Source organism: Lepidochelys kempii, chromosome 1, assembly GCF_965140285.1.
Source record: "Lepidochelys kempii isolate rLepKem1 chromosome 1, rLepKem1.hap1, whole genome shotgun sequence".
In the NCBI taxonomy this organism is placed as follows: domain Eukaryota; kingdom Metazoa; phylum Chordata; order Testudines; family Cheloniidae; genus Lepidochelys; species Lepidochelys kempii.
This window is the reverse complement of record NC_136380.1, coordinates 198,508,221-198,522,903: the sequence shown is the minus strand read 5'-3', so window position 1 is coordinate 198,522,903 and position 14,683 is coordinate 198,508,221. Positions and strand designations below refer to the sequence as shown.

The 14,683-nt window shown below is 38.1% G+C and overlaps 2 protein-coding genes across 9 annotated transcripts in view; one reads left to right on the top strand and one right to left on the bottom strand.

The window, feature by feature from the left end:
* CMSS1 (cms1 ribosomal small subunit homolog) overlaps nt 1-14,683 on the bottom strand; it is a 364,144-nt gene that overhangs the window by 298,820 nt on the left and 50,641 nt on the right. The gene's annotated exons all lie outside the window — the stretch shown is intronic.
* FILIP1L (filamin A interacting protein 1 like) overlaps nt 1-14,683 on the top strand; it is a 121,657-nt gene that overhangs the window by 69,927 nt on the left and 37,047 nt on the right. The window contains exon 1 of one of the 2 annotated variants that reach the window (XM_073307507.2): nt 7,576-7,711. The exons of the other annotated variant lie outside the window; for it this stretch is intronic. Within the exon in view, the coding sequence (XP_073163608.1) occupies nt 7,701-7,711 (11 nt within the window). The 5' untranslated portion in view covers nt 7,576-7,700. Of the gene's footprint in view, nt 1-7,575; nt 7,712-14,683 lie in introns of those variants that run through there. 2 annotated transcript variants of the gene reach the window in all.

Sequence of the window (14,683 nt, the reverse complement as noted above, 5' to 3'; positions counted from 1 at the left end):
CCTTTTGAATGTATTCGCTCTCCTCCTACCTCAAGGATATTGTGGAATTTTTGTTGCAGACCTCAGGAGCAAACTGGTATCTGAAGCCTGCAAAAAAACATTCCCAAAACCCAAGAGACCCCCTTGAACAGTACCAGCTATGGGCAACGCTCATACAAAAAACTAAGTATGTACTATACATTAGGAGATCAAGAAATTCCGTAAATACTTTTCCAGACTAGAGAACTGAACCACACCAAATTCCTAAATCATTGACTCATCATATAGCACAGCATTTCTGAATCCCAAATGGACCAAAGTTTTTCAAGTTGTGTTACATCCCTAGAAATCCACAATTCAAAACAGTCATCTGGGATGTATTAACCACTGTGTTAGTTCAGCACAGATTCCTTAAGCAGATACCAAAATGATCAGTATCCTTAAAATACTGTTATAGCCACTGTATTGTTATACAGTGATTAGTGTCTGGCCATTGGGATAGTAAGAAGCAGAGTTGCGTTTACTTAGGAGACAACAAAAGATTTTTTGGTGCTAGTGAATCCTAATAAAAAATATCATTTGAGGAATATATTTTTATATATGTTTATACAGATATACAGTAAGCAGCAGCGCTCAGAATCACAACTAACATAACCAATTACCTTCAGCAGACACTTTCTGTAATGGTTACACTTTCACTGGTTAAAGCTGCAGGTAGGGGGAGATGGAAGCCACCATGGCGGGGCGGGGGTAACTACAATAACGAAACAAAAGATTTGAGTATATTTTTGTCCTGGACTGGCCCTAATCGGTGATCAGTAAAACTTTTGATAGGCCATGGCCCGTAACGAATCTTGTAGCATTTGGGATAACAGAACCAACACACTTAATGACAGATCACTTCAGCCTGCATGCTGGGCCTCACATTCCAAGGCATCTCTGGAGCAGGTGTACTAAATAACAAGCAGGGAAACTGGAGGTCTCAGTCATGCATGTGAAGAGTCAGATGGGAGGAGATATAAAACTGTGCTAAGAAGCTGAAGGGACTTAGGACACCATGAAATACTTCCCTGGCCTATCTGTTCAAGGCCTTGACAGGCGAATCCCTGTACTGACACTTCTTGAAGCCTGGTCTACATGGAAAAGTTGTACTGGTTTAACTTATGTTGTATTTTAAAATGGATTCAGTTAAACCAATGCCAGAGTGTCCATAGAGGAGTTTATACAGCTATAACTACATTGTTTCATTTCACTTCTTACGTTAAGCCAGTGCTACTTTCTCACAGAGACAAACCATAACGGGGACCAGGATTCATGGTGAGGCAGATCTGAAGTTGAAGAGCAGTTGGGAAAACTATAAATCTGACACGTTAGGTTAGGGTTAATCTTGTCCTGATTAAACATAGATGTTAGATCACCAGCCTTTTCTGCTGGAGCACAATGACTCAACAAAGAGAGACATTCTTTAATGCCGTTTCCAAGAACGGTCATGCATGCACAGCATGGTCCTCTCCAAAGCACAGAAATGCATCAGAGTCTATAAATGATAACCTCTTCCTGGTGCTGATGAAGTACTATTGAAGCAGCTGCACCACTTGCAAGGGCAGCTCAACTACGCATACACATTTACAGAGTAAAAATTCAATGCAGAACAAAAAAAAAAAAGCTAACTTTTAAAAAAATGTTAAGTTTATATGTAAGACCACAAAATGTTAGAAAATGATCCCAATTCAGTGGGGGGGGGGGAAAAAACACATGAGGGGGAGGCACACTAACAAAACCGACATCATTATAGGCTTCGAAAACCTGCCAATTCACCAGTCAAATAACATGCAGTTACACCTACAGATAAAATCTCAACTATCCCAATTTTCTTCTTTATGTTTCATATCCTCTAACACCCCTCTTAAAGGAGCATTAGTTTAGGTGGGGAAGAAGAACGTATATTAAATGCTTTTATATTGCTTTGGGGCAAACTTTGTAGTTATTTGTCCTACAATGCATTTTTCTAAAATTTTCTCAAGGTCACATATACACGATAAGGAACCAAATGCATTACCCGGTAGGAAATGTCTTTCAACTCTGTCAGGAGAAAAGGAATCAGTGGTTAAGTGAAGAAATACAGTCACTATATGTCTCGAGACTGTGCTTTGAGGAAAAAGGACCTAACTAATCCTAATAAGAACTGGCTTAGAAGCTCGGTAGCATCTGCCAAACAGGAGAGAAGGAACACTAGATAATACAAGAGAGTTTGGATAGCCAATTCTCTCCCTCTGCCAAAGGAATGAAGAGCTGAATCTGCTTCTGTCCATGGCCCATAGTGAAAGCCAGGTGATACAAGAGAACGTTATCTTTAAGAACTTTCCACTGTTTCCCCCCGCATATACAATCTATTGGACATCAACGGGTTTCAGACTCTTATTTAGCCGTAACAGCCTCAAAATTTATCTCAGTAAAGTGCAGAAACTAAAGTGAAGAAAAAGTTGGTCTGAAAACCAGAAAACAAAATTTATGGTGAGATCTAGTAGTCTATGGAATAAGATGTTAAGGGAAGGGGAAAATCAAATTAAATTCCTTTAATCATGTAAAAGGGATACTATCAAATTATAAAATAAATGTACAGCCTGATCTTGCTTCCATTTAAATTAATGGCAAAACTCCCACAGACTTCAATAGGAACAAGGCTAGACATGTATTCAGAAATAAAATACACAGTTATTAGAACAAATATTTGGACATCAGTTCACCTGTTCGTCATGTATGTTAGGCAATGAAACTAGACTGGTCAAGTTAACTTTGGTTCTCATTCCCTAAATCAACAATACTTTCTGTTACCTTTGATTTTCCAACAGTGTGTGCAAATGTTTATATACAATTGCACAACCCCCATTCTCCAAAAGAAAAAATGGTCTCAAAAGTATGTCAATTTTTTAAATTAAAATTGTAATTTTTCAATTTCCGTGGCTATTTGTTATAATCCAAATTTTGGACCTAAACTACTTGGTAGTATCCTTTTAAAAGTAAAAAAGAATTCTTCAGGCTACACCAATATGAAACTAGCTGACGGAGGCCCTATTTCAGCCAAGCATTAAAACACGTGATAAAACTTAAGTAGGTGCTTAAGTCCATCCTGTTCAGCAAAACACACAAGCATATGTTTAAATGCTTTGCTGAACTAAGGTCCATGATCAATATTTCCTTTTTTTTAATCTTAGATGTGAATTGCAAACGGAAGAGAATCAAATGCTAGAATGGTTAGGGTTACGAAACTGTAGCTAGGAATGGCTTGGTGATGGAAGTGTGGGGGAGACAAGAGATTTAATAATGGACAGAAGGGGAAGAATGTAATGAATTTAATTTTAAAGTCAAAACATGTAACTAACACACATACCCATCATCACCCCAATCACTTTCCTTGCATGTTATATGTCCTTCCCTATCCTTCACGTGCTTGTGTCTTTTTAACTCTTCAAAGTAGGGACCTTCTCTTCAAGTAAGCTCTTCCACAGGGTGGACACTATCACAATTTAAATAGTAAAATTAAATTGAAGAGTAATCAGCCAACAACAAAATGCATTCAAGAACACGCTACAGGGAGCAGTCCTGCTCTGGCATAGGATAGACTAGATGACTTAATAGGGTTTTCTTTTTGTCTCTAATTTCTATGATTCTTTGGTTTTTCTATCCTGCCGTAATACTTATGAGTGCAACAACAATTTTGAAAACTATGATTAGTCACTAAGGAAACAGAGCTTGTTTTCAGGGAGAGAGAGAGAAGCAAAATGACCTAAATAATAGGCTTTCCCCTCTCTTATCTAATTCTTCTATGGTAGAGAACAGTGGTCAGCCCTTAATGTTCTGCAGTTCCTCTCAATGATGCAGTAAGTTTCACGCACAAGCACTGCATTTTTTTACAAACTGAGTACAAGGTCAGATCCATCATTTTGTAGAATGAAGATCGCTTCACTCCCCCTGCTAAATCTGAACTGGCAGCAATGTAGGAATTTAAGTAAATTGTATGGGGCAGGGACTATCTTTTTGCTCTTTTGGTACACTGCCTAGCACAATAGGGTCCTGCCCATGACTGGGGCTCCTAGGTGTTAGTACAGTACAAGTAATAAATAACAGTAACATCAAAGTCACTTAGCAACCTTAAAATAGCACAGCATTAGCAGAAAACAAGGTGTTGGGCACTGAAACATCAGTAAACTCTGTAAGGACACAAACCTAAGAGAAGCTCCTGGAAGATGATGCGTGACTAAACCACTCATTAATGCCAAGAGGACTGTCTCTATATTCAACACTAACATATATGATAGACAGCATCTTGCGGGATTGTGCCCTGATACGACAGAAACATGTGAGCATAATCAATCATTTCTGGAGGATACATATAGTGTTTTAAAATATAAATCATTTTTAAAGTGTTTCTGTTGCTTTGCATATAAAATTAATTTAAAAGAACAGGACACTCCAGCATCCTGACAACTTCAGCATCTTCACTGAAACCAGCTCAGCTTCAGCAGCGGGGTCTACAGAGCCTCTGAAGTGGCCACAGTTTTGGTCTAAGCCACTCTGAGCTCCAAAACTGAAGGCTCCTGGGCAGCGTAGAATGTTAAGTAGGTGCATTCGTTACAACAGAAACACTGCATACCAGTATAATGACAAAACGGAATCACTGACTGATTAGGGGTAAACAAATGAGTATTGACATGTACACGGTGCATGGTCATCACTGAGTCTAGGTCTACATTGTAGCTGAAATTGTGACTCCCAGCCCAGGTAGGCAGACAAGCGCTAGCTCTGCTCAAGCTATTACACTAACAATGGCAGTGTGGATATTACAGCATGGGCTAGCCAACAAGTACAAACCCGCTTTCACCCCAGGGGGCAGTAATTGGGTGGGTAGCCTGTGTCCCCACTCATGCTGCAATGTCCATGCTGCTGTTTTTAGCACGCAAGGTCAGTCAACCCATGCTGCAGTGTAGACATATCCTGACTGAAGGGGAATTCCTGGCTCTACTGAAGTCAAAGGGAATTTTGCTATTTAATTCAATAAAGGCAGGATTTCTGGGCTAGAGGTGTAACAGGCACCAAGGAAGGCTCTTGGGAACCTATTACACTGAGACTAATTTTTTTTAAATTATATTAATCAATTCTTACATATTTCCTTCACACAAAATTCTTCACTATTTCAACTTAGTACTTGGAATAGTCATCTAGCCCAGCTGTTATTAAACTGTGACATCATAGAAGAAGCAAGTGGAAACAGGTAATTACATACTTGGCAGATGCACTGTGGCAAAGCTGCTTTGCAACAGGCTACAGATGTGAACATTTTTATTGAGGAGCAGGATTAATTAGGAACACTACAAGGTCATACTTTGGCCATCCCTGCTGTAAACACGGATTTATAAACAGGGGGATTTGCATTCCCCACCCAAGCAGGAGAATGTCACAAGCTTACAATGAGCACTATCTGGGCTTTGTTCCTTAACAGCGGGGTGTTCCTGTAGCAGCATCAAAACAGAGCCAGATTGGGAAGGCTGGTCCGTTTGTTTTATAAGGATGCTGGGATATTCTACTCCTCCAAGTTTTGCGCACACAATTCTAATAGACCACATTATGTGGAAGGGCACTTGGAACCTAGGTGAACTTAACATGGAGATAGGATCAATCAATGGAGAGCAGGCATGAAGTGGGGAGAGAGGGACATGGAAGAAAACAGAGTAGGGAAGGACGACGGAAAGAAATGCTTACATTTCCTATCTTAAAATGTTACATAGTGCTGCTATGCTCTGTTAAACAGCTGCCAAGACCCACACTAAGGAGGTGGCTTTTCAGTGGAGAGTGAAGTGAGCTACAGCACCTCAATGCGGTATTGTGACGGTTAATTAACATTTGTAAAGCACTCTGATGAAAGGTGCTTGTACAGCATAAAGTATTATTTCCTGGTCAAACATATGTTAGTTAGGGGATCTGAACACCAATTTCACCCAGTGGACAGTTATCTACATATAGTGCTAAATAAATTATGTTGTTCTGTCCATAGGACTAGTAAACCATAACAAGGCTCGAACGCTTGTCTCTGTCACCAACAAAATAAAAGGTATTAAGTCACTCACCTTGTCTCTCGCATAATAAGGCATATCAGTCTCCCAAACACAGGTCGGGAGGGATTTATATATGGGCATTTATAATGCCAACTAGGTTTGAAAGATGGACGGGTCTGATCCCCTCTCATGCAATACACACACACACACGTATGTATGCACCCATTACACCCATACATACTCACATCTACACACACACACGACAGAATTTGGAATAAGTTCTGCTGCAGTAGTGGTACAAAGAGATCCACTGAAATTTCTAAGTAAAGCATGAACATCTTTTAAAGGACAGAAGTTTGACCCCATGTGTTTATTATGCTTACACTGTCTTTTCCATAACATACATATTTTTTGGTATTTATTTGTTCTAGTACCTGGAAACAATATCTCTATCTAAACACAAGTACTGTCCATCACACTGGCCTTATTACTCGCATTTAAATAAAAATGTTCCATTATGAGCTTTTTAACAGATTCAAGTAAGCACACACACCAACTCATCTGAAGACTAAAATTTCAAGGGGTGCAAATGAAGCAGATGCATCCATAATTCATTTAGCTGAGCAGAACATAAGCTTAGAAAGCACTTAATGGTCTAATTCTCATATCAATATGTAAGGATTTATTCAGTTAACTCCCATTAACCCTAAATGGGGCTTCAACAAGCGAATCCCCTACATATTGCATATAGTCCCCCAATGTTTTTAGGGTGTGGTGGTGGGGCTGGAGGAGAGGAAATCAGAGACATAAATTTAAGTCCTACAGTTATATCTTCCTGTTTGTCCCCTCAGTCCTTTAATCAAATGATTTGTTTCTTTAAAACCTTCTCACTAAAAATAGTTGGTCAAACTCCTAATTGCCTTAGCTGAAACACAAACATGTGAAAAGGAAAAAAGGGTTTTGTAGGAAAAACATTGAAGAAAATAAAATAGGATTTCATCTGGCATTCCCATCATCACTTGAAGAATTGTTTTGTAGTTACATCATCAGGAAATAAAATACTTTCCTCTGGGGACCCTGACTCTTTACAAAAAGTAAAAACGAGAAGGCTTGAAGCTCATATCACTTGCAGAGGAGTTCAGCTAAACTCACATTTTTTTGTCATCTTAAAAACAAAAAAAAAAGGACAAACCCCTGCCAGGCCACTTCATTAAGTCAGATGCCCATGTTTTTTCTAATGCTGGGCTAAGCAACTAAGAGGAAAACATTATAAAATAATCAGCTAACGACTTTCCATTACTTTATTATCAATAATAAAGAGGAACTGCCGTTACCCATGCCTTCCGCACATTCTTTTTGACCATGAACTGGGTAGACAAATGAAATATTTCACACAGTCCTGAGCGTCAGCTGGAGCCAGAACACATTAATAAGCTTTCTAAGTTCTGGCTATCACTAAAGTACACTAGTCAGACACGACGAGTCTGCACAACACCGAGTTCCTTATATGGCAATACAATGACGTAATGCTCCATAGGCTTGGGGCATGCAAGGAGTCTATCTCTCATTGTTTGGTGTAACTGCCGGAATGCTCACATCTCTGATGCTTAGGAGAACTGAAATCCCAACACCATAGAGCAATAGCTAAACCAGGGAATTCTACAGTCCATGCATATAAGGTAAGAGAGAGGTGGGAGGAAAGTTTCTTTTAGCAACCAATGGCCATTTCTGGTTAAAAAATCATCAGCATCAATAATTATTTCCAAAAACACTGGATTCAGAAGATGTGTCCTGTTGTTCAAAACTAGCATAACTATTGAAACAATTTCTAAACTTTCCTTCTTTTTAAAAAAAAATCCTGCAGATGTAACAGATGAGGCATTTATTTAATGTTAAAGGGGTAGGGAGAGAGCTATGAATTACGCACACTTTCCAAATGGGCTGGACAGAATAATGACTGCATTTAAAACTGTGGAAAGAATCCAACTGTATTGTAATACATTAAATAGAGCTACTGCATTTCTCTTTATATGGTGTGTTTATATGTGTATGTGATATATTAGAAGACATGCATACACACGTGCATACTAGAATTTATTTGTACTTTTGAACATCTTTTATTGCAGTTTAAAAAAAGGCATTTAAATTGTACTCTTAGCGTTGAAATATTGCTGGGAGCACAACTTTGTAATAAGGTTACACTTTGTTTAAAAGCATAAACTAATTTAATTTCTACAAACTATTCAAGTCCTAGGCACTAGTTCCCTCTTCTGTGTCTTGTGTGTAAATGTCAAATAGAAAGAGGAAAGAACTGTCAGATCTTCGTTTCAAGACTTTTAATTACTGGCCATCTAGCAAGTTTTAAAAACTAGAGGTAATTCATTACCTTCTAGAGCTGATTCTGCAAGGTCCTAAACTCCCAGCAGTTGAGAGTACTCAGCACTTTTTAGGAGGTGCTCAGAATGTTGCAAAATCAGACTTGAATATGATATGGTGCTTTATGTCTGCATCCTGAAGAAACACTCCATTCTCTTATATGACTATGGACCCAATCCTGTAAACTGTTACTCACAGGAGTAATCCTTACTCATAGGCATAATCCAAGTGCAAGCAGTTGAACTATGCTGGCAAGCACAGACTCAAGCACAAAGGTTTGCAGGATCAAGTCCCAAGTGTACACCACATTTTCGTTATTCTATAGTCAATAAATTAAATATGCAAATTAAGTTCTAAGACAAATAAAGTCACACGAACACATCCTACACATTAACCCACCAAGTAAAGAAAAAGCTCATATTCATTACTTTTTCAAAGCATTATTATTAACTGTCCACAAGATCAAAAGGAGTCTGCATAAACCGTTGGCGGAGGTTTGTTTTTATTTTATGAAATATTGAAAAACCTGCAAGATTCTAGCTTGGCAGTATACATGGAAGAATGAAAACTGTTGCATCCATAACCATTGATACACTCACACCTATATGTGGCTTTAAAGACAAGCTACAAAATTTAGTGTTATGAATTTTTTTTAAGAAGATCTTTTTCCCACAATAGACTAAGAACTAGGGCTGGCTGGAAAAGTAAAACGCTGTCTTAACATTTTAGTTATAAAATATTCTGCTTTTTGGCAAAAAATTGGTTCTGTAGGCATTTTCCAGACAGCTCCAACAACTTAATTTAAAAACTGAAATTTAATTTCAGTGGCAAATTGGGTACTCCTGTATTATTAGCATTGGCATTTAAATAATAATCTCTCTCATCCCTGCTTTCAAGATAATCCCTATAATAATGAACAGACAGCATTCACACCTCAGTTGATGCTTTCAGTCATGCTGGCTACACAGCTGACAAGAAAATGCTATATTGATTTGCAGAGTGAAAAGAATCCTAGCAACCAAAATAATTGGAAGTTTAATTTTTTTAAATAAAACTTTGGATTCCACTGCCTTAACCCCCACAACTTTTTTGCCATACCTGTGGCCTTCTATCCTCTTTCTGCCCCTTCCCTCCTACATGATCATTTAACAAAACACAGAGGTAACGGTGTTCCCTAATTATGTCCAACCAATTTAATTTAATGCATGATTTAGTAAGTTAAACAATGTAATTACCAAATGTACAAAGGAGAAATATTCACTGAAGTAAAAAAAAAGACCAGACTGCTTAACGCAGAGTCCAGTAACAGATTCTCAGAAACTGCTCGCTTAGTCAAAGAACAAGAGATTTCACAACAATTTGACAAGGAAACAACCACAGACAACTAAGTTATATGGAAATATTTCATATGCAATAGAAAACCTTTTTATTTAATAAAGGCTGTAAATGGAAATGGAAAAATTCCATCCTTAGTAGAGAGACTATTCAGCTCTTTTGAATCTAATAGAGAAGGAGGGAAACAGAAACAATTAATTACTATTTCAACAATACCCAAAGTACCATCTGTACTATAAACTGCAGTCAGCCTGATGCAAATCATGGCATCAATCAATGCCTTAACACCTGTGTTCCCTGTAGTCAGCCTTTTTTTTAATTTTAAGGGGAAACACTTTATTTTGCACTTTCTTAAGCCAATTCTGTTCTCATTTACACTGGCATAAATCTGGAAAAACTTCACTGAATTTACACTGAAGTAGCTGGCCCACTGAATTTATACATCTGCAGCTCTTTGCTCTGCTCCTTTCCCCATTTTATCATTTATTGCTAGTGTGAATTATTTCTCCCTATCTATACTGACTTTTAATGTAATAGAAATGTATTTAAATTGGGTGCAGCCTATTTTAGGGAAAGATCTCATTATGATGAAGTCAGAAGTGTCGTCTTTATCTTTTTTTTCCACTTTCCAAAATCAGTAATACTTGTTATTTTGATTAATTGCCTGAGGAATGTATTGAGGACATTTGATTAACAGTCTTCAAATGTATATTTTCTTTATTTAAACGTAGTATTACAGTAGAAAACATTACAACACTCAGTGTGAAAAGTTAATAGTCCATGATACTAAGGACTAACCCATTAGTTGTATGAAATATTATTTCTCAGAAAAACTGCATGATGCTCCTATTTCCCCTCCCCCAACAAAAGAAATAATATCTAACTAGTTTTCCATCTCTAAATAACAGTACTTTAAATCTTCCTCCTCCCCAATCAATTCTAGATAAATCATGTCACTGCTTGACTCTGCTAATTACCAGCACTTTTGTATGATTTTCATAATGTTGGGATGGATTTTTCAAAAAGATCCAAAAAGCCCTTCCTAATTTCACTCCCAACTGCAATTCCCATTATGTACAAATTTTCAAAAGGTCCATGCCTCTTTAATAAAGATCTGTGCCAAATGTACTTAGAGATGGGAAAGTGAAAGATTACCAATGGTGTATATTCTTTTGGAACTGTTCTGCAAGCAACTTCTGTCAACACCTGGGTGTGGCAGTAACTAAATAATACTGATGCATTTACAATTAAAAACTGGTAACTGCAAGATAGTATCCTAAATATTTTATACTGTAGAAGTAATTAAAACCTTTAAGACCATTAAGTCAAGTTTTTAAGTTCTGACTCACAGAGTTCAGTCTAATGCTTTTCACCTTTCCATCTACCTGGTAAGAACATAACTATACAATACTGCTAATGTGAATTATTTTGAATTGTTTATGTCTGTCTGTCTTTCATTGAGTGGAACTTCTGAAACTCCTCTGACCTAGTTTGACGCAGCTGATAGGCTGGTCAGTTCAACCACTGACTCTTCAAAAAAACATTTAGTATTCATCTCCAGGTGGGTATGAGATACCGCCAAAAAATGCTAAATTTAAGGCCCTTTTAGATAAAGTAAGTCAATAGGAGCTGAGGCACTCAGCACCTTTCAGGATTAGGCCCTTAGTTTGAAGTCTGCCACTGTTTTCTCTTAATGAAACAAGAGCCAGTTTTGTTTGAGTTTTCAGGGCCAAGATTGCTCCTATTGAAGTCAATAATAAAACTCTCATTGACTGACCAATGGTGCAGGATCAGGCCTTCAGAACGGTCTTTCTCAAGCGTTCAGACTCACAAGAAAATGTCTTTAAAGTGTTTTTTGTAGCACTCAGTAACCTCAAGTTTGCAAACAATCTAAAGTCAAGCTCTCTCTCAGTGCTGTCTCCACATTAGGGCAGCTGAAGTGGGAGAGAAAAAGGAGGAGGAAGAGGGAAATGAGAAGGGAAGAGAAAACTTTAAGCAACAATAGATCAGATTCTGTGAATGCAAAATTAAGGCATACATGACAAAATAATGTCATAGTATAATTATTTTTTAAATAAAGCAAATGAAGTGGATGAATCTCATTAGAAACTGCTGAATATTCAAACCAATTTCTCTACAGGGCATTTCAGAAACAAACAAATAAAAAAAGATTCCTTTTATCCTGCTCATTCAGGTGTACAATGCACCGTGCCCTTTCCTGCCGCAAAGGCCACCCTCCGTGCATGTCCCACCATGTATATGTTGGCAACATGTGTAGCCCCTTTTTAGTTCAGCTTCAGGCAGAGCATACAGCCAGTTGAACTTCTCCAGAGCAGAGTATACAGACACTGAGCCATCTGAGCGGAACACAGTCACCTTACAGGTTAATATTCCGGGGGAGCTGAGCAACGGTAGTCCCGAATGGCACGAATTAGAATTGCGAGTGCTCAACTGTTCAGAAAACTAGATTCTACGTATTTCAGGTTGGGCACCCAAAGTAAATGACTACTTTGGAAAACTTGGTTTTAAGAAGTGCAGCACTTTTCTGTCCTGAAAGTAAAGTAAAACCTGATTTACTACCATCTGAATCGGGGTTTTCTGGACCTTTAGAAGCCTTTGTGAGCAGTTAGGTGGGCTTTCATTAAAAACAAAAAATAAAGCACACCCTCACTGATTCTGCAAGGACATCATTCATGTCTGCCAGAATAGACCAGAACTGAATACCCATTTCTATGTTTGCGCAGCACCCAGCACAATGGGTCTCAATCCAAATTGGGGTCTTTAAGTGCTACTTCAACTTTAAAAAACATAAAGCAAAAAAACCCTTTTGGACAAAAAATTTTCAGGGCTTTTTTTAATATTTCAAAATTCTAAAGACGACTACACAAGTCCAATTGCATTTTCCTTTATAGGCTCCCACAGAGCTGCCAAGAAACAGCAACATAGATATAATCCTCCAATGTCAAGGCAAATTTGGCAACAATTTACATTTTATAAAGACATGTCTTAAGCCTAACATTTCAATGAAGTTTCTGTAGAATTCAGTGTAAACAGCTGGATTTTTTTTTAAATTAATTAAATTTCTCCTTCAGTGTTTGCAAAACCAATATTGCAGCTTGTGCATGACAAACTAAGAGAGAAAACTAACTAGGCACACAACTGAAACTAAGACTATGTCTGCACTGTGCCACAGCATGGATTACTGCGGTGCAAATTGCAGCCCACACTGAAGCGTTACGCTCTAGCTGCCCTGAGTATATCGTGTTGGTGCAAACTAAAAGGTACATAGTTCGCATTAACTTAGTCAGGACTATGTTAATGCAAACTAGGTACCTTTTAGCTCACGCAAGCAGCATCCATGCAGGACAGTTAGGGTGCAGCATGCTATTGTTCGCTACAGTTCACATCCCCCATAGACCGAACTCAGGGCCACATAGACGAGCCCTCAGTAGCCTATTGTCGCTGCCCTGAAAAAAGGTACACTGCGTAAACAGAAAAAAAGTAGATTAGACCTTTAAAATTATTTTATTTTTAACAATCTATGGTGTTATGTGTATATTGACAAGAACTGTATTAAAATTATTTTTAACCTAGGTGTTTCTTTAAAATAGTGTCTTTATCCATTTTCTGGTATAAAACTTACATGAGATGCAGTCATCATATCCAAACTATAAGAAATTGGGAGATTTTAACAATATTAGACTTGCCTATAAATCATCTGGAACTAAACATGTGATGTCATCCATCACATCAGGGAAAACGAACTCCCAAACCCTGCATGTATTATAATTAGTTACAAATCGACTACATGGGGGCAGGGTGACCAGATAGCAACTGTGAAAAAACAGGACAGGGGTGAGGGGTAATAGGTGCCTATATAAGAAAAAGCCCCCAACAATGGGACTGTCCCTATAAAAATGGGACATCTGGTCACCCTACATGGGGGGAGAGGGATGCCTAGTAACCCTCTTACACCTACTTTTCAACTTTAAAATATTCCTTCCAGTGTAATACTTTTTTCAAGTTTAGCAGAACTTTCAAGTGGAACACTTTTGTTTCAGATCTCTCTGAAACCGCTGCATGAATAAAGTAGGCCTAATTTGTAAGGATGGACACCTAAATAGGGCACCCAACTCCACAGCTGAATACCTGAAATCCACCACTGAGCACTCTAACTTGGGAGCACATTTCTGAAAACTAGGATCGCCAAGTGCTGCTAATGATTTTGCATGTGAACAAAACAAGTGTTCAGTTAATTTGTGTGAAAAGATCTCTCCCTATTACAAAAATATTCTTGATTTGCAAAGTATCATCATGCACTCTTTTATATAATGAGATAAAGCCTGTCACCAGCAACATAAATTATATTCCCAACTACAACAATGACTTGCATCCTGGACAGTGAAATCACTAATATTGAGAGGCCCGAACTGTTTTTCTCCTAAATTTAAAAAAAAAAAATTCTAAACAGGTCTCCCTGATACAAAGGGGGAAATTATCAACCCTCCAAAACAAGCTCTGCAACAATCTTAATATTGCATCTAGTAAAGAGTGCAACCCAAACAAAGCAAACCAGGGAGACTTGATTTGTTGAGGATCAGAGGCAGTTGTTCTTGTGACTTGAGAATAAACGTGCACGTGCACTCACTGTCCTGCTGCTCCTCTCTGGGCTGGCAGTAGACTAAAAGTGACAAAATTCTCCAATTTAAATTCCTTGCTCGCTCATGAAAGAGAGATGGCAGGAGAACAGAAAGGTAATATAGTATTCATTACACAACTACATCCATCTTAACACACTAAGGGCAACATTATCCAAAGTGGCCACTGATTTTAGATAACTCCATTTCTTGGTGCCCAAACTGAGACACCTTCAAGCTTGATTTTCAGAGGTGCCAAATGCCTATCATCACTCCTAGTTACTTTAACTGGAATTGTGGGTG